Below are 26,770 nucleotides of genomic sequence, written 5' to 3' on the forward strand. Positions count from 1 at the left end.
GGGGGGGGGGTACACAAAAGGTGCATTTTTGCTATTTTGTGGTCACATAAAATTCAGCAACTTTTTTTTAAGTTTTGGTTTTCTTTCTATCTCATTTCTCCTCCTTTCTCTCTTTTTTTGCAGACTTTGACTGCAGTGACCCTTTGGGAATGGAGTCAGGCGAGATAACATCAGACCAAATCATAGCTTCCTCTCAGTACAACCCCAGCTGGTCCCCGGAGCGCTCTAGACTCAACTACTACGAAAACGCGTGGACGCCGGCAGAGGATTCGAACAAGGAGTGGATTCAGGTAATACTCCTCGTGTCATGTAGAGGAAATTATTCCCCCATTACAGATGATTGCTTCCTGAAATGTAATTTCAGTGGAGGAAAATGTCTTCGGAAAAGTCTCCTTCTGYACAGTTTTGGAGGTAATTCATTGTGTGAGGCAGAAGTGTCAAACTCATTTACAAAATGGACCGAAATTAAAAACATGGTCCTAACTGAGGGCCAATCTCARTCACTATTTACTGAAAGAAGTCATAAACTGACTTTGGTTTTCAGCTGTATCATGTTAAATTATTCATAAAACATGAATTACTGTTTCCCAAAATACATTACTGTATTTATAAAGTAGATTTAACATCACTTGCCAATAAAACAAGAAAAAAATATACAAATATAAAAGGCACATCATCATTGGTTGTCTTTTTCTTTTTATGGTACATAGTATCTTGGTTGCAAGTTCAGCAGCAATAATTTGATTGGTCGCATTTGGATGTTTTTGTTGCCTTTTCCCATTCACTGTTGAATATAACTATTAAACTGGACATGAGAACATATCGTAGAAGCTGAAATAAAAACACTGTGAGTTCTCCCCACCTAGTGGGTCAATTCATAMTCTGAGATGGCCTTAGWCTTAYTAAYGGAATTTTAAGCAGAAAATCTGAACTAAAACCAGAAGAATATAAACATGGCACAGACCATTTCTGTCCATTGAGACACAAATAAATAGGGATGTGTGATTTTTTTAAAAGAAGAGCAGTTCTTATCTACTGGCTGTATCCATATTTGTTGCTCACAAAACATCATATGACATTGTGATCGCATATAGGTAAGTAGGCGGGACTTTCCACAYGAGTGAGAAGATCATTGCTCATAAAAATACATTGAAGTTCTCATWAACAAATGTACCACAAAAGTAAACAGAAAAATGTTTGACAGCTTGATGGCATTTTTCTTTCCACTTTAAAGTAAAAAAAAATTAAAAACATAATTTTATTTGCATCAAAATATTGTAAGATGTCTGCACTGCTCTGCYATTGTCTGTTTGAACTATGAATTGGATCAAATTACAGTAAGAGCCATATTGGGCCCGTGGACCTTGAGTTTGAAGCATGCAGTTACAGGGTTTGCAGTGTTACTTAGCAGTGTTCTGTATCATTGTTTCTCTCTCCAGAGGTGCATAATMTTAATATACCCCAACAGTTTCAATGACAAGTACCATCCATTCGAATGGAGTCAACGTTTCCCACAAACCACTGAGTCAACTCCAACATTTACCATCCACCTATCTCCCTGCATCTTCCTCTCTCTCTGTCTTCTTGTCCTACCTGATAACTTTTTTTTTCTGAAGAGCTGAGACTGCCTCTGGGGGATGCTGTGATTTAATTCAAGCATCCTGCCAAATTTCACACACTCACTCACTCACTCACTCACGCACATAAACAGACTCAGTCTCTGTCTTTTTTTTTTCAGTCAGTTGGCTTATCTACAGAAAGCGATCATCACCCACGAAAAGGACTTCATGTGGGAAGGATTTACATCCCATGATAGGGTTAAGACACATACACCGACCATCATTTAACTTCTTTTAAGCATTCTTGGGTCTTTGGTTTATTAACCCGAATCTTCCCACTTGTGTAAATGCCCAGACTGTTTTTATTTTTTTCTTTTTTTCTTTTTTTATCTTCGGCCTTTGCTTCGTTTCCAAAAATGTTGGCCTTGGTGTATTTCTCAAGGGATGAATAATAGAGCTGACTCAAAGTCAAATATTTTCTTGGGGAGGGTCATAAGCAAGCTTTTCCTTTATTAYTGCAAAGAAAATATTGTCCTGGGGGCCCTTGTTTCTCYTTCGTTTTAATTTAATCTCTGTGCRACTGTATGCAGATTGATGTGCATTCTCCCATGCTTTAGTTGTGGTGTGTCTGGAGTTCTGGGTGAGTGGGAGGGTTTGGCAAAGCCTGTGGTGTCCTGCAGAGGAACCCAGCGTGTGTCTGAGTGGATCAGGAAGGAACCTGTCTGCCCCTTACCTCGTTCTTCAGCAGCTGGATGCTCTGCTGAATGAATTACTTGTCTTTCTGAGAGAGAAGGCCATTGTTGTTTGCTAAATCATTGGATTAAGAGTAAAAGGAGAGTTTGTACGGCTGCCCAAACCTACTCAAMTTTTTTTGTTGGTGAAAACTGCACATGATTACACTGATTAGTTGTTCTTCCATTCTACAGCGTTGATCATAGGATTCAACTTGGCACTTAAATCTGGATTTTAAAGACCACGTGTTTAAGTGGCTGTGCTGATTTCCCAGCCGTAATCAGAGAAAACAGTGAACCGTGCTCCTTTGAGTTCTCATTTCCAAGGCACTGTGGCAAAAGAGTCGGTGGTTGGCTAATGATTTATGTTTTCAGAGGAATTTGATGCTCTTTTGCCAAATATTCTGAGCTCCAATTATTACAAGTGGCATTGGAAGTGTTCTCCATCTCATTCCTCTTTCATTAAGCCTGCTTGTTGTAGTGCAGCAACAAGCTCAGGCACCCTTGTGGTGTGCATGCGTTGTGTCGGGGCACCATCAGATCCACATCAATCAAACCATAAAACATCTCATGATCACTTTCTGACTGCAATCGCTGTCAGACGGTTTCGTTATTTATGACAGGCAGCCTTTGATTCCTGAGCTTCGAGTTCCTTCTTTTCTGAACCTAATCCAGATCTGTCATCCATTTGAATGCTGCTCAATTCTGATGCATGGGGAGATGGAGGGACAAGATGCTGGAGTCTGTGCATTTTTCCTTGGYTAATTACATTGCTTTAGTGTGGCTCAGCATTGAACGGCAGGTCATTAATCAGGCCAGAGATGGACAGATGTCCTTTGAGAGGATTTGTGGCTACAGAGGGAAAACATAAAAGAGTAGCAATCCCTTAAAACAGACATTCATTCCATCTTTATCTTTGCTCCTTTTGGTTGTGTTTATTCTACTCYAAGTTGTGTATTCATCTCATATCTGGTTTCAAACATCTAATTTCAAGGTAGAAGCAGGTTGGTGTGTGTTATCTGCCTGTTTGAGGCACTGTTTTCCCTGCAGCACATGCCCTGGCACAGATATACCTGCATCTTTGCAGCACATTTGTCTCAGAGGGGAAAGATGTGATCCATTTACAGACTGRCGTAGTGGCTCCTCTGGAAGTTTAGGGCATTTGTTAACTTTGTGTGCAATGATTTTATCAAATATGTCAGAGGAAAGAGTTGACGGCCACCAAGAGTCACTAGAGCAATGATCCAATAACAGACTGCAAGACTAAATCTCTGTTAGGCAGCTGCCATTGATTGCACACGCTCACAGCATCAATAATTTAGACTGTTTTGGAGACAGCCCAACTGTCGATACCTGAAAGCCTCTTTATTGAGCCTCTCATGTGTACGTTATATCGTTATATACACTGCGTGTATGAATAATTTTGCTTGAATGGCTCCTGACATTATTTTCAGTCTTCTTGTCAGAATGCATCATCCCTGACAYCTTTTAACAGTATTTCTGTTTTCATCAGCACCCATGTGTTTTTGTTTATTTAAACTGTTTAATCTTGAAAGGAGATAACCCCGCCGTCTCTTCATTCATGTCATGTGAGGAGTCCTTTAATCTTTCCTTCCTGTCGGAGGAAAGCACCGAACCTAAGGAAGCATATCAGTGTCTGTTGACACAAAATGTTCCTTTATCTCATTCCTGATTAATCCCAAGGTGAAGTCAATCATTTTATGGCAGGAAAACAAAGTTACACGGCAGTTTTAAACCCTCAGGTTTGGGAGGGGGAGGGCTGCATGGCTTGTCTTGACCCTGTTTCCTTAAATCTGTAAAGCAAACAATGCTGAGAATCCGGAGCCAGCTGACAAGCCAAACAGCCTTTGATTGCACATTTCCTGGACAACAAAAAGCAGCTCTGGTACCCTCACAGAGCCTAACATCAGATGGTAAAACATCCTGCCCTGTTTTCATTCTCGTCTTAATGTGCCTTCCATTACCTCAAGTCAATGATCTGCAAAAACACTCCTTTCTTTGTCTCTCCTTTACGCCCGTACCCATTCTGAGGGCTTACCACCCCGCCGAGTGATGAGTACTCAGAATATGGACTGGTAATTAACAGCAACTTCTCAGTTGATGAAGTCTAGCGAGAGCAGCCGAGCGCAAGCTGGCAATGCAGCTGCCGGTGAGATCATCACCGTGCCGCACAAATGGAAACAATGGAGGCTGTCTGTGCCTYGCCGCTCCTGGGTCTTGCTCTCAATTGGAAAATCAATGAGAGGATAGAGACCCACACTCGATTAGTGTAGCCAAAAACCCGGGACCTGTAATCGAAATTTGAGCGATTGCATGATGTAATGAAATGAGTGCTGCATAAGTACCAAGAGACAAAAAAAAAAAAACACAACTTGAATACAATCAGTATTTTCAGTTGTCTGTGTTGCAGTGGAGAAAAATGCCTGAAAGCTCTTTAGTCAGTAGTCATCGCTAAACAATCATTTGCAGCTGTGCATCATGGGAAAAGTTCACCAAGCAGCCTCCAGACATGACATACCTTCAGGCCGGGTTTGTTTCTGTCCCCTTTCAGAGTTGGTTTCACAGTCATTACTCACAACATTAGTCACGAGTGTGTGCCAAGGCTGGGAATGACCTGAGGATCAAAGATGATTCACCAACAAGGAAACCTTAAAATCAGACTGACATCCTTCCTTTAACCGCAGACACTGAAACTTTTCATTTGTGCCATTGCATATGTGACTAAGCACACTTTATACACAATAACCTTTTATCTCATTATCCCTGTAACACGACCTATACATCCTTCATTGTCACCATAACAGATGATTGCACATGGGAAGACATGCATAATTGAATGCCAGCAAAGAGGTGTCTGGAAGCTAAAAATAAGCTATAACTCTGTCAGGTGCATAATGTGATAAATGGAAGGTAGGAGGTGGAGCTCATAGGTCCTGCAGCATTTTAGTAATACAATTTTCATGAAAGGAGAATTAATTAGACTTTTAGGAAATGGAGCCTGAAGTATATATTTTTTTAACCAACAGTAAAGTAACTGTAGGCAAAATTGGTGAGGAGATTGCTGAGTGCCGGTTTCGAAATGCCACTTTTGGGAATAGAAACATCTCTTTAGTTGGGAGCTGCCAGTGTGTCAGTTCACAAAAATGTCAGCTTTCTTTCATTAACATACAGAGGGGATTATAATCAGATTTAGTATGCAAATAAAAGCGGAGAGGGGGGAAAATGGTGATTTGAGTATCTGCATCTACTTTATGACTTCTAACTATACCATCCTCGGAGATCCATAAAGCATTACCAGAAGTTGTTTCCTGGCTCGAAGCCTCATTCTGTATCCACCAGCTGCTCTCCGGATTCACACTACCTACTTTCTCACTCTCGGCATTTCTCATGTTGTTTCTGGTGAGGGAAGATGAATAAACTAATTCTCCTGAGGCCTCAGTTATTCACTCAGCAGAGGCCCACACACACACACACACACACACACACACACACACACACACACNCAAAACTCAAAGATTAGTTTATCTGAAAGGGACATGGAACTGAGAACACCCGTCTTAACACAGGATGTGTAGGCAGAATAACTTGAGGGAACACACACACACACACACACACACACACACACACACACACACACACGTGCAAATGAGAAACTATTTCCCCCCTGCCTCTGTAGGGGAAGCAGAGGAATGGATTTAAAGAAACATGGTTAGTTTGTCTTCTCTCAGAGTACAGATCGCAGTGTTCAACTCCTGGGCAATTCAATTATTGGTCAATCAGGCAGTGAGAGATCCAGTTTGAGGGTCTTTTCTTGAGCTTGTCCCTTGAACTGCTCCTCTACTTTCTTTCTTTTTTTCACAGGGGATCATTTTAGACTTGCCACTTAGCATGTATGTTTTTGGCTAGTGAGAGGAAACTGGTACCCAGTATGTTCCCAGAGAAAACCCACACATGCACAGAAAGAACATGCAAACTCCAAACAGAAAAGGCTTCCAACTGGGAGGCAACCTGCAGCCTTCTTGTTGTGAGGTGACAGCACTAACCACTGCTCTGATGTGTCGCCCACAGACAATAGAAATAGAAATAGATAAAAGTACCCTTCTAAAAAAGGTTCCAGCAGTGGAAACATGCTTATCGTGAGCTAACATTCCCAGCATATACTGTACCTCCATTTAAATGACTAATGTTAATTTCAGTGTGCTCCTCTAAAAGCATCCTCATTAGTCTTTAAATGGCTGATGTTACAAGTCAGAGCATGACTACTATGATATCTGCCTTTCTGATTTCATCACTTTGTGAAACTGCATTAGTTCTTGTAAGACGTGGGGCTTTAAGACATTATTTTGACTCATAACAGGAAGATGAACAACATCCAGAACACCCACAAACACATACAGAGATCAGCATATTTTGGACTAAAAAAATACTCCCAAGGGACAAGGGCACATTGAAGTYGTGTGCGCATATCGACCTGTCATTGCTTTATGAAAAGATTCTGAGAGGCAGGAGTGATTTCTTACCCTGGCTGGCATTTTTATGGCTCAGGTTGTGTGGTCCTTTCAGATATATTCCAGAGTTGCTGTGCTCCAGCATGCCCAGAGTTTCTGCTGTCATTTGTCTTTGGGTGGGCTTGATTCCAACCATTCTCATTGGAAAAAAGAACAATGAGTTTAATGTGAAGCAGAGAGAYGCTTCATTCTGTTAGATCAGCGAAGTCTCAAAATACATGGATTGTAGATTAGGAAATGTAATTGGCACTTTCAGCAAAGTGATTACATCAGCCATTAAGCAGGATTCAAGCTTTCAGCTCTAGATGACAAATAGGTTTTCATCTGAGAATGATATATTTACCCAAAATCCCCTTTGGTCTTCATACAACTTCCAAATGTTGGTTATTAGTTTGTGTTTATGGGTCARTGAGTACTCTGGGTCAAAATGACTCCCACTAGTAATCATTATCTGTTCCTGTTTGTTTTACTATGATGCCTGTGGTTTATGATAGATTTTGTTTCACATCCAAACATCATAGAAACCTTCTTCCCTGACTCAGGAAACCTCAGTCTGTTYGTGCGGTTTCTGCTCTCAATCCTTTGTTTCTAACAAGCAGCCATTAATTATTATATTATTCTCCTTAAACAGGTTTTGTTATCATCCCCCTGTCTGTGAAACTGAATAGTTGGTGCAATCATTCAGCAGAATCCAATCCTATGTCTCTTAAGTCTTGCAACTCATCACTGTCAGTGGTGGTTGCAAAGCAGGGGAAGGAACGCTGGCCATAAGCCCATACTAACACGATCGTGACATGGTCTTCGAAATACCCTAACACAGATGTGGTACCCCTTGGTTATGTCTGAATGCTGGGGCGTGTGTATGGAGCCTCATGAAGGTGCATGAAAGAGGCTAAGGAATAAAGAAAGTAACAGGAAATAAAGAAATCACATTTCCAGCAAAATCTGCAATGGGAATGCTTAAAGTGACTGTGACACGCATATCCATGAATTAAAAAAGGCATAGAAAATATATTTATATTTAAGAAACTTGGYACAATACACATGATTTTACCCATTATGTCACATAATTGGCTCATTTTCTTTTGAACTTGGCTCAGCTAAAGTGAAACAGGAAGTGACACCAAAGGGGAACTCTGAAAGAAAGAAAGCTCTCTGGTTTTTGTTTACTTAAACAATATTATTTTAAGTACGGTTCTGTCTCATCTCTCTATGATAGTAATTAAAATAATCTAAAGAAACATCAGATTCTTCACTACAGTCTGTGTTGTTAGCCATTTTAGCAATGCTCACATGCAGACATTCCCTGTTGACATCACTTCCTGTTTCTTCACATGCAAATATCTCAACAACTGTTCATCTCAGCAGCAYGAAATACATTTAAACAATATGTTATCAGTGTTACCCTTCCAAAAATACATTACTTTTTTTTTACAAAAAATTGATATCACAGACACTTTAATGTTGAAAGATTTTTGTTGAATAGCTAAAAAAGCTGAAATTAAACTAAAAATAGCTGAAATAAAAAGTAGCTGAAATTATAACAAAGAAACAAAAAGGGCACATGTTTGCTAATTTAAGCAGCAGAAAGCTGAAATTGTTACAAAAATGTGAATTTAGCTCAAAAAAACTCAAATTAGCTAAAAATATAGCTAAAGACAAAAACCATCTGAAATTAGCAGGGAGCAGCTGAAAGAAGCACAAAAAGCTTAAAATAGCAGAAAGTTTAAATTAGTAGAAAAATATCATAAAAGGTAAAAAAAAAGCTAAAGACAAAAACCAGCTGAAATTAGCAGAGAGCAGCTGAAAGAAGCACAAAAAGCTTAAAATAGCAGAAAGTTTAAATTAGTAGAAAAATATCATAAAAGGTAAAAAAAAAAAATCTGAAAAAAAAACTAAAAATAGGCCAAATAGAATACAAAGTAAGCTGAAATTAGTACAAATTAGTTAAAAGAGCAGTACGAGAACAAAAAGTAAAATGTACAAGATTTATGGATGTTTTGAAGGGTTTTAAGATGTTGAAAACAGCTCATTTTCAATGAGAAAAACATGTCAGAACAAGCTAAATATCTATAAAAGGTATCAATTGTTAAAGTACCAAAATTCACAGTCAGAATGYCCTGAAGGAGCTCAATATTTTAAAATAGAAATTGCTGAAATAGCACAATAGATGTACTCCTTTTTGTACCTAAGACTTTCAAAAAGTTATAGCAGCTCACCGTCATGATTCATCAAGGCTTTTGTTGTGGATCAACCTCCATCAGATTGTTTGTTACAGGCAGATGGATTTTCCTATCACCTGCAAAGTGTAATTTGAAAGCACTTGCCTTCATTCAAACAATTTCCAGTGACAACCTATCTAATGATTCCTTATTTTAATATATTCAGATCCTTACAGACAGCTACCCTACTGTAATTTGTCATGGAGCCAAAATGAAAATAAATCGGACGGGCCACACAGCTGTAAATACTAAAGACCTGGCTGTCCTGCACACAGTCCTAAAMCTCATTGTCATGTGCTGTTTTTCCCATCAAGCTCTGCCACATGCTGCTATTTGCCCCACAGAGAAAAATTTGGCCACAGCCCGTATTAAATGGGAACCATCTCAGACTGACAGGATTTGATTTTGTTTCTATTTATGGACCCAAAAGAAATCAGAGACTTAACAGTGAAAGCCCCCTGAGTGTTTTGACAGGAATGAAACGATTCTGTCTCTATATGTGACTGACTCTTTATTAGGCTTCATCCATCCATCCAAATTGTTTCAGAGAGACAGAGAGAATAGCTTGGTGGAATCATATTCATTGCTCCCATCTGTTTATGTCTTTTTACTTTTGGAAGAGAACTTGAGGGGCAGGAATGACCAGGATTCTGTGGCAGTCAGGCATTTGCACTTTTTCCTACTCTTTGTCCCAAATCCAGTGTGGTACAGACTTATAGGCCCACTCCTGACCGTATGGTTTTGCCATCCTGGAGCTCTGTCAGGATGTCTGGAGACAGATAATCCTGGCTTTGATTATCTAAAAAATGTGCACACAACTGCRTCTGTCTACTTGCCCTCATGCAAAATTATTTAACTGTTGTCACTCTTCCTTACACATCCTTTTCTCGTGCACATCCAGATGATCCGCTCCGAGTCGATTCAGTAATCTGTTCAAGACTCTGGTTGCCATTCATCAGAGGCCATTCCTATCTCATGTCAACATCAAAGACCTTGTCTCTCTGCGTGATCTTGGAAATCTGCTCCACCAACTCCCAGGCTTCCTGCAACACTCCTGGTCAGAGTGGTGTCTGCATGCAACACCATTACTTCTCATTAATGTCAGCACAGCTTGTTAAAGATGGTGCTGACACTTAGTWAAAATTAGATGTGTTGCTTTAACTRAGAGAGGTTGGGATTTCTTGAAAACATTTTGGATTGCTTCATCTGTTTTTCTCTGTTATGGGTAAAGAAGATGAGCCAAGGTTAATGTGGTGGCCTACATTTTATTCAGGGCAATGAAGCCACAGTGAATTTAGGAATAAGCATTTACACAACTATTACATTTCAGAAAAAAATTTTGAAAGGTGCCAATGCAGATACCATCTAAATTTCCAATGTATTTCATATATTTTTTTGAAAAGCCCAGTAGTTTTTTGGGACTTACTTATGTTTTAATCTAAGCTGACAAAGTGTCTACATGTTGGTGAATAAACTGTATGGCGAAGGTAAAAGATAACCAAGAAAAAAAAGACGCTACCAGCAGTTCATTAGGTTATTCCCTGTAACCACCTTAAACTGTAACGTTAATGTAAAAGTGCCTAGTTGTCACATATGTATTGTTTTTGCTCTAAAATGTAATGTGTGTCTTAGATGAATGATACAGTCTTTTCATATTTTAAACAGTCAAAGTAAGTGTGTTTTGTGGTAGAGCATGTGTCAAAGTCAAGGCCTGCGGCCCAAATGTGGCCCKCATTGACTTCTGTCAGTTTAGGAATTTAGTCTCTCCTGGTGCTATGTAGATATCTTTAAATCTGTTTGGGTTGTATTTTTGAGCCCATTTATTTTTTATTTTTTTTCTATTTTCTATGAGGTTTTCTGAGCTATTACTTTACAGTATTTGCAACTGAAGTGCTAAAATAAGTTCTGGACTTACCAACAAGTAACTCTCCTCTCACCCTGGGTCAGACTCTGGCTCCAACATGTAAGGCTGAATGGAAAAGTCGTCTCTTGTTAATTTGGATTTAAGGAGACAGCCTCAGAACAAGTTGATCTGACACACACTAAAAAAAAGTGGTGAAAGAGGGGTTTGTGGAGTTACAGTAAGGACCCCCAGTTGAATTATTTAAGTGTAAAAAAAGAAGGATTTAAAAGCAAATGAGCAAATTTTAACTCATAAATGGTTGTTTGTCTCTTTTGTCCCTTTGTGGCCCTGTGATGGGCTTGTGGCCAGTTCAGGGTGCCCACCCACCTCTCATACATTGACTGCTGGCATTGTGCTTTCTCATTTTTCTTTCATTTTTTACAACSCTTTGAGGTGAACCTTGGATTTCTGCCCTTTTTTCTCAGCCATTTGTACCCAGGAAGACAAAAAGCCTACATTCTGATACATGGATTGTATAAGAAGGGTAAAATTTTGAAGTGTTTGTAAAGATTTAAGAAAATTTGGACAGCTCAAAAGCTAAAGTGAATCACACTCTGGACGTTTTGTGTTTAAAAAAATGTATCTTCAAARATATCTTCTAAAATTTTAAACCTTAAACTGCCATTGTGTAAAAACTATAAAAGATATCTAACTGTCAGTTCATTCAAGTAATGTTAAACACTCCATATTACATTTTAATGAATGTGTTTTTTACTGGGTAATAAATCTAAGCTATAAAGCTCCAAAAGGGCTTGATTTTCCTACTTGTTTCACTAAAATCATATTGCACAGAGGAATGTTTTCACTGTAATTTGCTATTCTTGTCTATGCTGTAGGACACTACCACTACAGGTCACAACATGATTCCAATTGAGCTACGTTTAAATGTATTTATGTTTCTTTTGGAGTTGAAAATTAAAAATTTTAATAAAAACAAAACAAAAAGTAAAAAATGTACTTCAGTTATTTWGCGCCCAAATTAAAAGCCAGACTAAAAGCTATTTTTTCCATTGAAACAAAAGCCAGAGTTACTTAYAGAAGTGTTTGTGTTTATTCCTTCCTGGCTGGTTTTCATGGCTGTGAACAAGCAGTGTGTTTGGTAGGTTTGATACAAACCACCCACGAGGATCATTCCTGAATACTGAACACACATAAATCAAGTGAAAACAGATAAATGAAGAGACACTCGCTCATGTGCCTCTCTGACCCTGCTGCCTTTGGCATGTTCTCCTGTGAAAATGTAGTAGAGTCTTTATGTACTGCAGTTCMTGGCTACTCTATGAAGCCATGCATATTTTAAAAACGCAGTATTTGATATTCAGCCTGTAGCCCTCTTTCCTCCTGGCTGATTTTTATAATATGATTGCAGACCCTTTTTCTCTTCGGTGTTCATTTTTATCCAATAAGCTCTTGTCTCGCATCTCAGGAAATTAACTTGTCATACTGTGTCTTTTTCATTAATGAGAATATCTTTTCACTGCTGTTTATTAAAATCCAGGTAGCAGCTGATGAGACTGTGGCCAGAGGTGATTTCAGTACAACAGCTGCTGCTTATTTGTCTGTTTTTTTAGGTGGGGGGTCCAGGTCATTTTAAATAGTGCTGAAGATGCAGTTTACTTTGGCTCCTTTGGATGTCTTTCATTCTATCAAAGTCACTCTAAGCTGTACCCTCTCACTTACCTTTCATCTCTTTGCATCCCTCTAAGGTGGACCTTGGATTTCTGCGGTTCATCTCAGCAATCGGCACCCAAGGCGCCATTTCCCAGGAGACGCACAAGATTTACTTTGTCAAGTCCTACAAAGTCGACGTCAGCTCAAACGGAGAGGACTGGATCACTTTGAAAGAAGGTTCCAAACAGAAGGTACTCCTCAATGTGTGAGAAAACTTCACTGTAGCTAAGAGCAGTATGATGCAAAAATTTGTCAAAACTTCTGCAACCTAATGCTCCACATAAACTTTTGGAATAACAGTATATTTTTATTTTTAAATGCACAAATGATTGTGCAATAAGTCGCTTCTCTTAGAATGTATAATAGCAGTAAAACAGTCAGCATTACTACAATCCACTTATCTCTGGATCGTACTGCTGAACTCTGTAAATGGAGAAATTATGTAATTATGCAACTACAAACTGATTAATGTGATAAATACTGTGTATGGAAATGTTATGTATAGCCTCTTCAGTGATAATGCAACTCTGAAATATCAACAGGGATGGTTGTAGAAGAAAGGCTGCCTCTGTTTTATATCAGGCTTTGTTCAACTTGTCATAAAGAAGCAGTGATGACAATAGTTTTGACAAACGGGGCAAGAGGTGACTGATGGAGACAGCAGAGGCTGTCATGTTTGAGCAGCTGGTAGAGGTAGGTCCAGAAGAGAAAGACAAAGAGAGGAAGGAAGGGAGGAGGAGAGGGAGGGATAGCATGCTTGAACAAAGAATGACAGTCTATAATCATCATTTGCTAATCAGCTTGTCAAAGAGAGCAGGTTTTGTCCATCTGGAAGAGTCCAAGCTCAACTGAGGGTGTCCTCAGGAACAAGAAAGCATGTATTAGTCTTGCAGAGTTTGCATTTTTTTTTTTGTGAAACCCAAATAACATTTCTTTCTTTTGAAGGAAAGCATCTTAAACCACAAGTACGAATCGTTCAGCCTCAACAGACTATCGAAACAAGTGCTGCTCATACATGTGCCCCCAAGCCTGATTCTTTTATGGTCTCTCCAGAGTACACTGTTCCTTTTTGTGAAGTGGCAGCTTAAAGGTGCCGCCGTTAGCCCGGCTTGTGTTTTTCTGGCCTCTAAAGTGCTTTTGTGTGGTAGAGCACCATTTGCAAAATGCTGAGCCTGCAGTTTAGCGTCTTTGCACAGCTCTGGAAAAAGCCACTTTACAGTCAGCGAACAGAGAAGAGACTCTGTGTGACATTTAAGTAAATGGATGACTTGGTAGCTGGGTCCTTTAGTGATGTGGCTGATAGGTATCGCTCAAAGACTTGGTTGCAAACTGTTAGGCATGCTGTATGACCCAATGGCTCTCAGCCATTCTGGTGTTTTAGTTCATCCGAAATAAGCRAAACTGCTATCTTCACTTCTGTGCAGACTACTCATTTAGCTGGATTCCTTTCTTCTCTGTAACTGCTGTCAGGGAGGTCAGAAGACCATGTGGRCACCTTGGAGATTTAATTACTCAAAAAGAACTGTGACTGACTGTGAAGACTAGTTGTTTGACTAGGTGGCCGGCCTCTTCTTATGGTCCCACTTGTAAACTGTCATCTGACCCCAGGGGAGAATGCTGACATCTCTGACCTTTCAATGAGACACTGGGGTAAAACCTGCTCCCAGACTTGAAGCAAAGGACAGAAAAAAGGTCAGCTTGAAACAATCTGGTCTTGTCTGTGTTGCACATCTAGAGTCAGGTTTCCAATCTTTCACAGGCCTTCAACATGTGGTTGAAGAAGAGCTGCTGGAATTTTTTTCAACATTTACAAGGAAACTATTTAGAAGTATGAACACATTCAAATAATTTCATAACCCTATGGTATTAAAACTGTAGAATCAAAGTATGACTGGGTTGATGTATGTGCCAACAAATTTCTCAAGTCACCTCTTGTGTCAGTTTCTTCCCTTCACCTCGCATAAGCAAAGGTCTATTTCTAATGTTTAAAAGCTCTGTGAATTGTTTTTATTGAAAAATTAGCATATGTTTTAAAGGTTTTCTTAAAGCTCAGCTTTGCTGTCAGCAATCATCTTCTCTCCTGTCTTTTTTCACAGATTTTTCAAGGCAACACCAATCCAACAGAGGTTGCCAAGACAATGCTACCCAAAGCCACGCTGACGCGTTTCTTACGAATCCGTCCAGTTACTTGGGAAACAGGCATCGCGTTGCGGTTTGAGGTGTATGGCTGCAAGATATCAGGTTGGTTACCAGTCAAATGCCAGCTAATCCTCATACACACACCAATGAGTTGCAACTGAGTCTTTGTTCAGTTACAGCTGCAAGGATGCAACACTTCAGCTAAACGTTTAAAATGCTAAGACAATGTGGTGACCTTTACTTTACACACAATTTATTCACATTTTAGTTGTAATTTTCAGGGACAGTCCCAGKTGCACAAACACCTTGCCTAAAAGCAGTTTCTGCATATTAATGGTAAAGGAATAAGGATGACTCAAATATACCCCATGTTTAAATGTACCTCATTCAATATAAATGAAGTAAACAGCTGGCAGGCAGGAGAGTCTAGGCTGGGTGGGCTATATATGGTCCCAGCCCTCTGGCTGATTTKTTTCCAGCCACAGTCTGCTCTTTGCTTATAAAACTTTGAGTTCAGCAGCAGTCTTCTCATCTTTGCTGTTTTGTGGATGATCTTTTAAAGTGGAGTGTACATGAGTGAATCCCTTTTGTGTGGTTTTTGCACATCTGCCTTCATCTCAGTGGGGTAATGAACACATGCACTGAATAACTGCCTGGGTGTTTTGTTCTTCTGCATTTAGATTAAGAGAAAAATAARCTTTTTTGGTTAGCGTTACTCATAAACTTTCCGTTTAAGTTTAACTTTGTTATTTTTTGACAAAAGCAATGTGTGTTAATTAACATTAAAGCAGGGGTGCTATGCAAAATTTACTTTTTTGAGCTTTATATCATGTTATGATGTCATTCCCTCATCAAAAACATACCCAGAGTGTTGCTTTGACTCATTCATGCATGTTTGAGAAATCATTTAATCTTCCATGGTAGCCATGTGGAGCTGCCAAAGTACTTGTTGGTACAAAGCACCACCTATTGCCCATAGCACCTCCCAGGAGCTCATTCTCCAGCCAAGCTCTGGACCCACAGAGCACTCCTCCCCCGAAGCATTGTTTGAAAACATGCTGATGAAGTGGAAGTGAAATGGTAGGAGGTTTTTAAAGAGACTGAGACCAATTTCAAAGATTTTACAGTAAATGGGGCATGATGGAAAGTCAAATTTTATTTTTGTTTTATCCAGCATTTTCATAATAACTGAAGGTAACAYAGTTACTTGATTGTGGTATAGAATTGAACTATGTGCCTGGAAAATACATTATACCCCCTTTTAACAGTATATTTTCCAGAGTTAGCCAAAGGGTAATATCTTATCTGCTGTTCTTGGACTGATGTTACAATGTAGTCTTAAAAACAGAATACAAAATTAAGTAGCATGCCTTGAAGAAATTAATTAAAGAATGGTGTTTTGTTAGAAGATTTAGCTGTGGCAACGTTTTAATTGAGTTAACTCCAACAGGTAATCAGTTGTCGACATATATCTGATAATTACTTTCACAAAATTTGTCCTAATGTGACTGTGTATAAGTTACAGTATCATCTGCATACACATTAATAGTACAAATTGAGCAAACAGATGGAAGATCATTGATACATATATGAAATAAAAATAATAGTGCAAACGTTCTCTTAGTAACTACTGTATGTAGCAGATGACTTGGGAYTTAGTATACAAAGTGACATTCATTTAACAAATATGTTTCAGTTCATTTAAGTTTCAAGGAAAATAAATGTTATCTGTCCTCATATACCAAGTTTCTAACTGTTTTGTGATTTTATGGACAACTCATACACCATGCCTGTGTGGCTTTTAAAATAGTAGTAGAGGGCACTGGGAGTACATCAGGGTTACAGCTGGAGCATGTGTTTAGGGCACATAATCAAACCGCCGTACTGAGCATAAACAGATCACAGGATCGAAGTCACCGCATGGTCTCTGTGTGACGTCAGCATCTTTGGCTGCTCTGAAAGCTCTGCCAACTCTGCTGCATGCTACGAGCACTGTTAGGGGAGAGAAAGAGAGAGAGAAAGAGAGACAGTGAAAGAGAGAGAGAAAAAGACAGTGAAAGAGAGAGAGAGAGAGGGAAACTAAGTCTGCTGAGTGCCATTTAAACTCTGCAACTTGCTTTTGTTCCTCACTGAGTCCCTGATGCCAGAGAAACAACTACAACTACAAATAATGTTTTCAGTCTTCAGGAAAAATGCTGGCATAATTGTGGCTGAGCAACATACCCAAATGTGACACAAAGTAGGGATGAAGAGCTTCACAAATTTTTTTTAAAAGGTTGCACTTTCTAATAATGCTGTTAAACTTTATAGGCAGCACAAAAAAGGACGGGTTAAATGTCACAAAAAGTTTACCCACAATTTATCATAGCCGCGTGCCCCTGCTGATATAAACAGCTATTCTTTATTTGAAAAATCCACCACCCTGTCACTGGTAAATATGTCATGGTGTAAAAATATCTCTAAACTACCACTAATGCTCCACCCAAACCCAGAATGTTGCCCACAGAGGCCTGCATCTTCTCTGTACATATCATCCACAAACACAAACACGAATGCTTGTTCCACTGGGCGTGTCACTGCATTCATGGTATCCAACCCGCTTCTGTGATCACAGCTGAAGTCGATTAAGACCTCCAGATGATCTGGGGAGTTCACTCAAGTATCCAAAGTCACATCAGTCTCTTTTATCTCTCACACACATGCACACATGAGCTTTCATTCACACACATGTACCTTTTTCTTATATCTTGCTACTTCAAAGACGTTCGGAGTGCAGAGCCTTAGCTGCGCTCTGCCAAAGACTAGCTCCTCTGATCACACTCAAACAGATTTGGCCCAAAGACAAATTAAAAAGGGAATAAAATCCCTTTGCTACTTTTCTGGATTGAAAGACTAAGAATTTGTTTTACAATTTTATTTCATCACTGTTGTATTTTGTGGGTTTTTAAGGAGGAGGGAAAGAGGACTGTTTTTGATAACAGGAAAGAGGTTGCCTGAATAGATCCTTGTTCTGGAACTCTTTGTTCGATTTCACCAATTGCAGCCATGCTACTGAGTGCCTCAGCACTACAGTATACACTTTGTCTCATATGGACACATGACATGTAATAATGTCTGGAACCATTCGACTGTGGGGGATAGATAACAAATAAAAGCAGGTCTCAGACTCCATATGTTCTGAATAACAGTGGATTTCATTTGTGCTGGGAAGGTTGAATTTCTGAGTTCGAAGTGGTAAAATGTACTTGTTTATTTTTAATATATCCATTTCATTAAAAAACAAAAACTTTATACACAACAAAATAAAGAAAAAATATAAACAAAAGGCAAAAAAAATCACCCAAAAGTGAGAATTCTTACTCAGAAAATCTATAATTCTTGATCTTTCCCACTGTCAAAATCTAGTGTGACAGATTTACATAAAAAGTGGTGTTAGCTGCAGTAAAAAAATAAATAAAAATAAAAAAACTTTATTTTCGCTTTGGTCAGTTTGTATCTCATTAAATAATTTTCAAACCCAATTCTCTACCATCTCTACATGACAAAAGCTTACTATGGTGTTTGAATGCATTTAATACTGAGAAATACACAATTATTTACTTGAAAAGCTAACACAAGTAAACCTAGTTAATAAGCACAACTATTAGCAACTTGTACAGTTTTTTTCAATTTGCAGGAGGAAAACCAGTCAAGTTTGATCTGACATTATTCTCAGATTCAAGTTCCAAATGCCCTGGTAGATAGAACATTGTATAAAACTTTGAACAATTTGCACAGAGTCAAGGCTTATTGAAGCTTCTGCACGTGTAATACTTTTTATGATAACAGCGACAAAATGCTGCAAATATTTTCACAATAAATTTTCTTGTGTTTTGGGGGGAAATGATTTTATCTGTAGAGTGGGCATTGCCTATAAAGTTTGCCCAGTAATAAAGGCACAAGTGTGTGGACAGTTTTACAGATATCAGATTCAAATGCAGTTTTCAAACAGTAGCAACAAGTTGTCACTCTTGTCACCAAGAGTGTCACAAGTTTAAGACAGCCATTGGCATTTTTGAACACATGGATGCAGAGATGCTTAAGAGTTCAAAAATGATCAGACTGAGGAAGGATAACAATAAAGGGAGAGAAAAAAAAGATCTAACTTTATGGATGGAAAACAGAGGAGCTCAAAGATGCCCTCCCACAGATGTTGACAGCTGTGGTGCAGAAGGTAGATGAGTGCTGCAGCAGCAGATTAAACACAAAGAGCTTGAGCCTTCTTCTGTGCGAGTATGTGAGTCCATGTAGGGAGGGGTAGAGAGATGAAAAGAAAAAGGGCTCCCAGAATGCAGGAGGTGGAAGCACCAACCGAGCAGAGGGTTTTAATTGGCTGCCTGGAGACAACCACTTCAGGCAGGAGAATTAGTATGCATGAGATCTGCAGACAGCAAGAGATAGAGAATAGAGAGAGCGATCACAGTAACATTACAAAGAGTTTGGGGGAAAAGCCCCTCTTTGCTTTGACTTTTGTCTACTCTTCTTGTTTCGTTATGAAACTTCACCAAACCAGACTTTTGGCATACCAAATGATGTTCAACATTAGGACTTGCTTTGGCTCTCAGATTCCCTSTGGTTCCGTCTAAGATCTTCGCAAGTTTCTCAATAATTTGCATCAAAAAGTTAAGCATGCTTTTCCATTTCTTTCTATTTTAGAGTACCCATGCTCGGGCATGCTGGGCATGGTGTCGGGTATGATCACAGACAACCAGATCACTGCATCCTCCCATACCGATCGGAACTGGGTACCAGAAAATGCTCGCTTGTTGACGAGCAGAACGGGGTGGACCCTGCTGCCCCAGCCRCAGCCCTTCAAAAATGAATGGCTGCAGGTGGATCTTGGTGAGGAGAAACTGGTGAGGGGGATTATCATCCAGGGTGGGAAATACCGAGAGAACAAGGTCTTCATGAAGAAGTTTCGTCTCGGCTACAGCAACAACGACTCTGACTGGAGGATGGTGTATGATGCCATTGGGAACAAGCCAAAGGTAAGTTTTTACCTTGTGTGCCTTTAGTTAAATGCATCAAAAACTCTGAGGATAACAACAAAACATGTCTTAAATAACTGGGGTGTTTGATCAGATCTGCTAAGAAATCAGTAGCCTAACCAAATAAGGTATCAAAGTTAAACATCTTTAAGAACCAAGAAAAAAAGGTGTAGTTGCCTTCTAGCTAAGCACTTAGGTGAATCAAAGAACCCTTGATCATTTTGTCTACACTTCTGACAAGAGAAAGAATGGAAATTGATGCTTTGTTTTCTGACACAACTAAAAGATGCTTCTGAAACTGAATAGTCTTTCAGATTCAAAACATCAGTTTGGATTTTGATGCATTTTGTCAGTTTTGACAAGAGATTTGTGACTGGCAGCTATGAGTAAGAGTGGTCATTGGGAGTCATTAATATATTTAGGATAAATATCTTGACATTCTTTACTTAGTTTTCTGTCCCTGCTTTGTATCCCACACGACACACACTCCAGCACACTAGAGAAGAAAGATAAGGATTCAGAAGAAAATGGCCATGGAGGACTTGAACAAAAACATTTGAGCAGCCAAACCCTTTATCTGCCACCCTCACTGTCTGCATGAAAAACACTGACCATACCGTTTTCTCAATCRTACACACATAAACACAAACAATATATACTGTAGTTTACAACCACACRTCTCCCAAGCTGCAACCCCCTGTCCCCAATTACAAATGCCCCTGACAGGGTATAAATCTGATCCAGATGAGCAGACAGTTGATTTATGAAGGGAGTGAAGGGGATCCATATTCCGCCTGTYCTAGTTAGCTGCTCTTCTCCTCTCGCCTAAGAAGTTCCCAGCATCCAAAACACTCCAGGCTCCCTCACATGATCACACCCATTAATCCACTTCTATCAATCCTCTATCTTCTTCTTTGCTTGGTTCCATCACACGTTCCCCACTTTCTCCTCATTTGTTCCTTCCCTTGCAGAGGATCTGAGGCAGAGTTGAAAGGGGTCTGTGCCGTGCTGTTTTCACCCCRTGTCCCCATCTACGCTGCAGTTTAGATCTCATCAAAACCAGAGAGATCTGCCGACCTCTTCTTTTCCCATTACTTGCCATCCAGCTTTTCACTTCCCTCGCATATCACTCATGAAGTTCGAAATACAGGAATGTGCTTTATTGCGTTAGCAGATCTGCATAAAGGCTATTTCATGTTGTGCCTCCTGTCCTTTTCCCTGCCAGATATTTGAAGGTAACAGCAATTATGACACTCCTGAACTGAGGACGGTGGAGCCCCTGCTAACCCGTTTCATCAGAATTTATCCAGAGAGGGCCACTCCTGCTGGGATGGGCTTGCGGCTTGAACTCCTGGGCTGTGAGATTGAAGGTAAGCAGGAGCAGCAATTACCCTTCAGGGAAATCCGATGCATTGTCTTTGCTAATTATCTTTTGTGCGTTAACAAAATACACATCAGCTTTAAGAAGGAGCAGCATTTTTGTACACATTGGTGCCAATTTGTCTGGGAGCATTAATTCTGATTTGGACAGTAGTGGCAAGGTTTTTACCATAGAGCTGAATATCACTAGAGTAAGTCCCGCATGTCCCTTCCACTGTTAGCAACAAGGAGGAGCAAAAATGGCTGCCATCATAGCAGGTTTACAGCTAGCCCAACCAGATCTGTGTCACATTTTTTGTAATATTTTTACAATAAATTAATATAACTGCTAATAATGTTTGAATTGGAATTTGAAMCAGGACTTCTGCTAGCCTCATGCCTCTTGACCATGATTGTGAGAGGGTTTCGTGCAGACGTAACCCCCATGAGTTAGCATTGTGCTAGCTGCATTTTGTGCCAAGAGAGTCATTCTTGGATGGCACAAGGGGCAAGATTCGGTCATGGCTGAACAGATGTGGTAGTGTTGTTGTGGGAATGAGCTGCTGACAGGAAGCTAAACTATTTGACGAGCACAAAAAGGTTTTTCTCAATTTACCACAATCCAGCCAAGTGCTAATAGATAAAAGCATAGTGGGGGTGTCATCAAGTCTGAACAGAGCTTAACGGTACTTCAATTTGCAGACATCTATTCACGTTTGACACGTCTTTACTCACATAGGTGAGCAATCTATCATCCAGGCTAATGACAGGACTAAAAGTAGCTTTCACATCATGTCTCCACCACAGCTCTGGTTATTTAATGATGTGCATGAAGGCTCCCTGTGTTCAGCGCACAGCTGTCCAGCTCATCCTCTTCATCCCTACAAGCGGCTGTTGTCTTGTCTCCCTGTTACATCAAAGCTGCTGCCATAGCTAGCCACTTCGAGAGGGGATCAAATGAAAGCCCACCTGGCCTGCTCAGCTTGTTGCATCCTGGCCCGCATCACTCTCTTCTCTTCATGGCCCCTGCTTGTCTTGTGTCTTTCAAAGGGATGCAAACAATATAAATTTGAAACAAACTCCCATTTTTCTCAATCTATTTTAAATTAAATAAAAAAAATGAAAATAGCATTCAGAAAGTCAGAGAAAAGCTTGAGACTTTTGCACTGTACTGTAGCACAGAAACAGCTCAGTGATACAAGAGTGTGGCGCATGTTAGCTCTAAGTGAATTTACATATTGGATTTCAGGAAGACCCCATTCTCTTGTAAGCCTCACAGACTCCTGTGGGAAGCTTTAGACAAACGACAATGCTTGTTTTTAGTGTCAATTCCGAAAACACACACACACGTAGAGACAGATGCACTCACAGCAACCACAATTACCTTACCAAACTTGTGGTTACAAGATAGTGTGTACAGTCACACACATACGCAGGTGCTTATATGTGTGGACAAGAGTGTGTGCATGCATGCATGTGTGTGTAACGTGTAGGAAGCACCAGCAGCAGGGCTAAACCCTCATTTCTGTGAGAGGCTCCCCTGACGCAGCGCTGACCTCATCCTTGACCTCTACCACCCTGAATCTGAAAGGGTTGATCTGCCTCATATTTCATCTGAGAGCAGGACGATCAGCTCACACACACACACACACACACACACACACACACACACACACACACACACACACACACAGGCTCACAATCACACACACACACAAACACACAGATACAGTACACGTTTTCAGGAAGTTTGCCCCAATCTATCTATGCCTCTCTCGCTCCACCTCTCTCCTCATTCTTTTTCCTCCGTCTGCTCTGGGGAAGCCCCATCATTACTCAGTCAGTGTAAACATCCACAAAAGGCACACACACACACACGCACACACACACACACACGCACACACACACACACACACACACACGCACACACACACACCGCAGAACGGTTGTGTGGCAAAGAAGCGTGGAGCAGATTTGGATCTATGCCTACATCCAAGTTAAGTACGGCCATAATCATAGACCACGGTAGCCCTGCTAATAGCCAGTCCCAAATCTTTTTTTTTTTTTTTTTTTTTGCATCTTGTAGCTCTAACTGCACAAGCCTCAGGCAATGCACATTCACTTCAAGTCTGTATTTATCCACCCACACCTCTGCAGCTTCATAAAAAGAGGAATGCTAATAGCTGAAACCTACACAGAAMCCCAGCATGTAATTGAGGCCAAAGCAGGCTGATCTTACATGTTTTTATATTTATTTGTTGTTGTGTTGTTTCAGCTTACTGTTTTAACTATAGGACTGTGATCATAGCCAGAGCAGGTGGAAGTGGGTGTGTGAGGGAATATGTTGATGCTACAAGAACTACAGGTATTGAAGGTGCAAAAGCAATGGTTAGAACACGAGAGAAGTGAGAACTGGGAACAGTGGATGATGAATGTCAAAGGTGAGCTGTGATAGAAGGACAGATGCAAGAGAGAAAGAGAAGATTTACGTTACATTACGACTTTAAAATAATAAATGTTTGCATCATGTTGAGCTCTATAGGTCTACGGCCTCCAGTTTTTGGTGATGTCTAGCTTTTCTGTATCCTGTTCTCTAAGCAAGTGACTTCTGACTAAAGTATCTTCCAGTTGAATGTCTTTGACAGTATCTAAAGGCTTAAACAACAGGTTATTTTATTGCTTTGTAACAATTCACAGATCATCTTGGCTAGCTGGCACTAAAAATTGTCAAAAATAATCTAAATTGTTTACTTTTTAAAAAAATGATATCCCTACCACAAACCCATAAGCAAGAGATTTTCACTTTCAGCCACCAGTTCATGTTTAACTTCCAGATCTAATCCATGGTGTCTGCTGTCTTGTCTTGTAGCTCCTACACTCCCCCCAACAACAGTGGTCCCAAGCACGACCCCWTCCGATGAGTGCGACGATGACCAGGCGAGCTGCCACAGTGGCACAGGTGATGACTACGACGAGACAGGTGCTAACATCGCCTTCATGAGACTGCGACCAACCTTTCCTTCCCTTTACTCCCGTTTCCTCCCCACTGCTTGCACTCATTCTGCTCCCTTCACTTCTTTGCAGCTAACCTGCCATTTAACTCRCAAGCATGCATGCATGCATGCAATCACATTTGCACTGGCTTTGATACAATTCTAATTAGCTGCACTGGTAGTTCTTACCTCCCTGTTTGATAGTCTTATCTCCACTTTTTAAAACTCATGTGAGGGAGTTATCCTACTGATACAAACTCACTTGCAGCAAGCAAACCCTGGCTCTTTCAGTTGTTTTGACTCACCAGATAGTTCCTCTTACTCCTCTTTACTCCCTCTTTAGTCCTTTTGGCCCAACCGTCCCAGTAGCTCCCTGCGTTGCTGCCTGCACTCCTTATTAACCAGCAGTCTCCAATGATGAGCATGGCACTGTCTCAGTCATGTGTTTTTAAAGACTTAGATTCCTAGCAGATTTACAGGGAGTTGCCAAAGTATTCACTCCTTGGTATTCCTTCTATTTTGTTGCCTTACAAACAGGAATTTCTTTGGAAATTTAACTTGATTTAAGTAATAATTCTGCAGAAGTAYTTATGATAAATGAGATTAAATGGGGGAAATACTTTTCAAAAAATTTTTTTTGAAAAACAGAAAGCTGATGTATTCACCATCTCTGCTTTGAAGGCCCTAAATTAGTTWAAAAAGGATCTACCGTAAATCTCATTTTATTTTAATATACATACACCTTTTCAGGTGCTAGTGTGGACGATTTACCTTTAAGGACAACACCATGTCTGGCTCAAACCGAATGCCTCTCATCATGTTGAAAATCCCACCCTTATAACATCCAGTAATTAAAGCAGAAATATATCCTGAAATGCCCCTCTGTCMAAGCTCAGATTTCAGTCTGACWAATAATCTCTGGTGTGATTTAAAGGTTGTTGCTCGTAATGAACACCGGTCTGACTTGAAGGAGCTGGAGCAATTTTGCCCTGAAGATTGGAAACGAACTCCAGCAGTGTATCAAACTGTAGTCGAACTTTAAGAAACATCCTGATATAACTGTTGAAAAATGGTTTCTCAACAGGCTCTAATTGTTTAAAACAAGTACTTTTCCCCATTTAGCTTCATTAATCTGAATTATGTTTATAGAAATATTCCTTAAAATCAAAAAATCCATTAAAATTCCAGATTGTAAGGTAGCAACATTTTTTTAAACATGATGGGTTTGTATAATTTTGCAACCTACTGTAACAAATGAAAATGAAGTAAAAATGGCATGTCAATAAATTAAATTTAGCTAGCACAGATGATGCATGAGCTTAGTGAGGCTTTGTGCAAAGAAATTTGATAATATTCAACTCTACGCAAGCTATGCTAATATACCAATTTGTAACAGGTGGCACTTTGGCTCCAGAGACAACTACTTCTGAAGTGGACACCATCCCAGGTGAGTAAATCAATATTTTTTCTTTGCATAAATGAAACGAGATGTCTTTAAAGATTTCCAACCATGATGATATATTGTATGAACATTTGACTTGTCATTGTTTGCTTTGGACACCTTCCCGCGTGTTTATCAGGAAACATTTTAGCTAATAAATGCCAGTGCAAGGCAGCCTCTCGTCTCTGATGTGTATCTGTTATTAAAGCTGATGATACGGCCCTGGGAGGCTCCTGCTGACAGGGTGAGAGAGGTTGTGCGATGCAAGGTTAGCTGATGATTAGCACCGGCGCGCTGCTGCTGCTGCCTTCTCAGCATAATTACTAATCACTGACTCGCACAAACACACACACACACACACACACAAAAACAGAAACCACAATGCAGATGACCAGAGGAAATTAGGTGTTCTCTGGGGCTGCATCCACTGACAAACACTCATAGCAGTGTCTCCTATAGCAGGTTGATGAGGCAGCAGCCAGCTGAGAGACTGTGCCCCAGTCTGACCTTGGCTAATGGGCCATAGGCTCCACCCTGATCCCATTCACTTTGTCAGCTGGCTCTCCGGTCTGTCTGCAGTCTGCTGGGGCAGCCGCTATGATAATGGATGGGAGCTAACGTGCGTGTGTAATTGTGTGTTTGCATTAAAAGTAACCTAGTGTCTTTAAGTAACGCCATGATTTCAGGAGTATCTAACCATGGTTCTCTGTGTGTATGTTTATGGTTGGGTCTGAGTGGGCCCTAATTTCCCACAATGTAGTTTCCATTGGTATTCAGCAGGGAAAATCTTTTTTTTAATGAATTGGCCAAGTGAGTCATGCGGCTGCTCATCTGATCCAGAGCTTGTTGCTAGCCTCAGTCGAAGCCTCTTAATAATGGAACAAAAAGGAAAAGCCAAAGTCATTTTAATTGGGAATGAAATTTGTATGTGAACGTGGCTTGGATTCTATAATGTGGTTTTGAAATGGGAATTCCATCCTTTGTGCTTAATGGGTAAATAGTAATTTTCCTGTGGAAGCTAGTTAAAACCTTAAACCATTAAAGAGATATTTTCTTTGCTCATACTTTATCATATTGAATGCAGCCTCCTTGTATCTCTGAAGGCTTTTCTTTTTTTGTGCCGCAGGGTAAAATCATGGCTGACATCCCAAATATCGCCTGCCGATGTGATTCTTGGAAGGCTTTCTCTTTCCAAT

General features: G+C 40.1%; 1 protein-coding gene across 1 annotated transcript in view; it reads left to right on the plus strand.

Moving 5' to 3' along the window:
• Positions 1–26,770, plus strand: part of nrp1a (neuropilin 1a) — a gene marked incomplete at its 5' end in the record, with an annotated part of 32,935 nt that overhangs the window by 3,252 nt on the left and 2,913 nt on the right. The window contains 7 exon segments of the mRNA XM_014013471.1: positions 124–290; positions 12,651–12,806; positions 14,712–14,856; positions 19,450–19,781; positions 21,007–21,151; positions 24,010–24,120; positions 25,530–25,580. Coding sequence (XP_013868925.1) covers positions 124–290; positions 12,651–12,806; positions 14,712–14,856; positions 19,450–19,781; positions 21,007–21,151; positions 24,010–24,120; positions 25,530–25,580 — 1,107 coding nt within the window.

Source organism: Austrofundulus limnaeus, unplaced genomic scaffold (genome assembly GCF_001266775.1).
Source record: "Austrofundulus limnaeus strain Quisiro unplaced genomic scaffold, Austrofundulus_limnaeus-1.0 Scaffold101, whole genome shotgun sequence".
NCBI classification, from domain to species: Eukaryota; Metazoa; Chordata; class Actinopteri; order Cyprinodontiformes; family Rivulidae; genus Austrofundulus; species Austrofundulus limnaeus.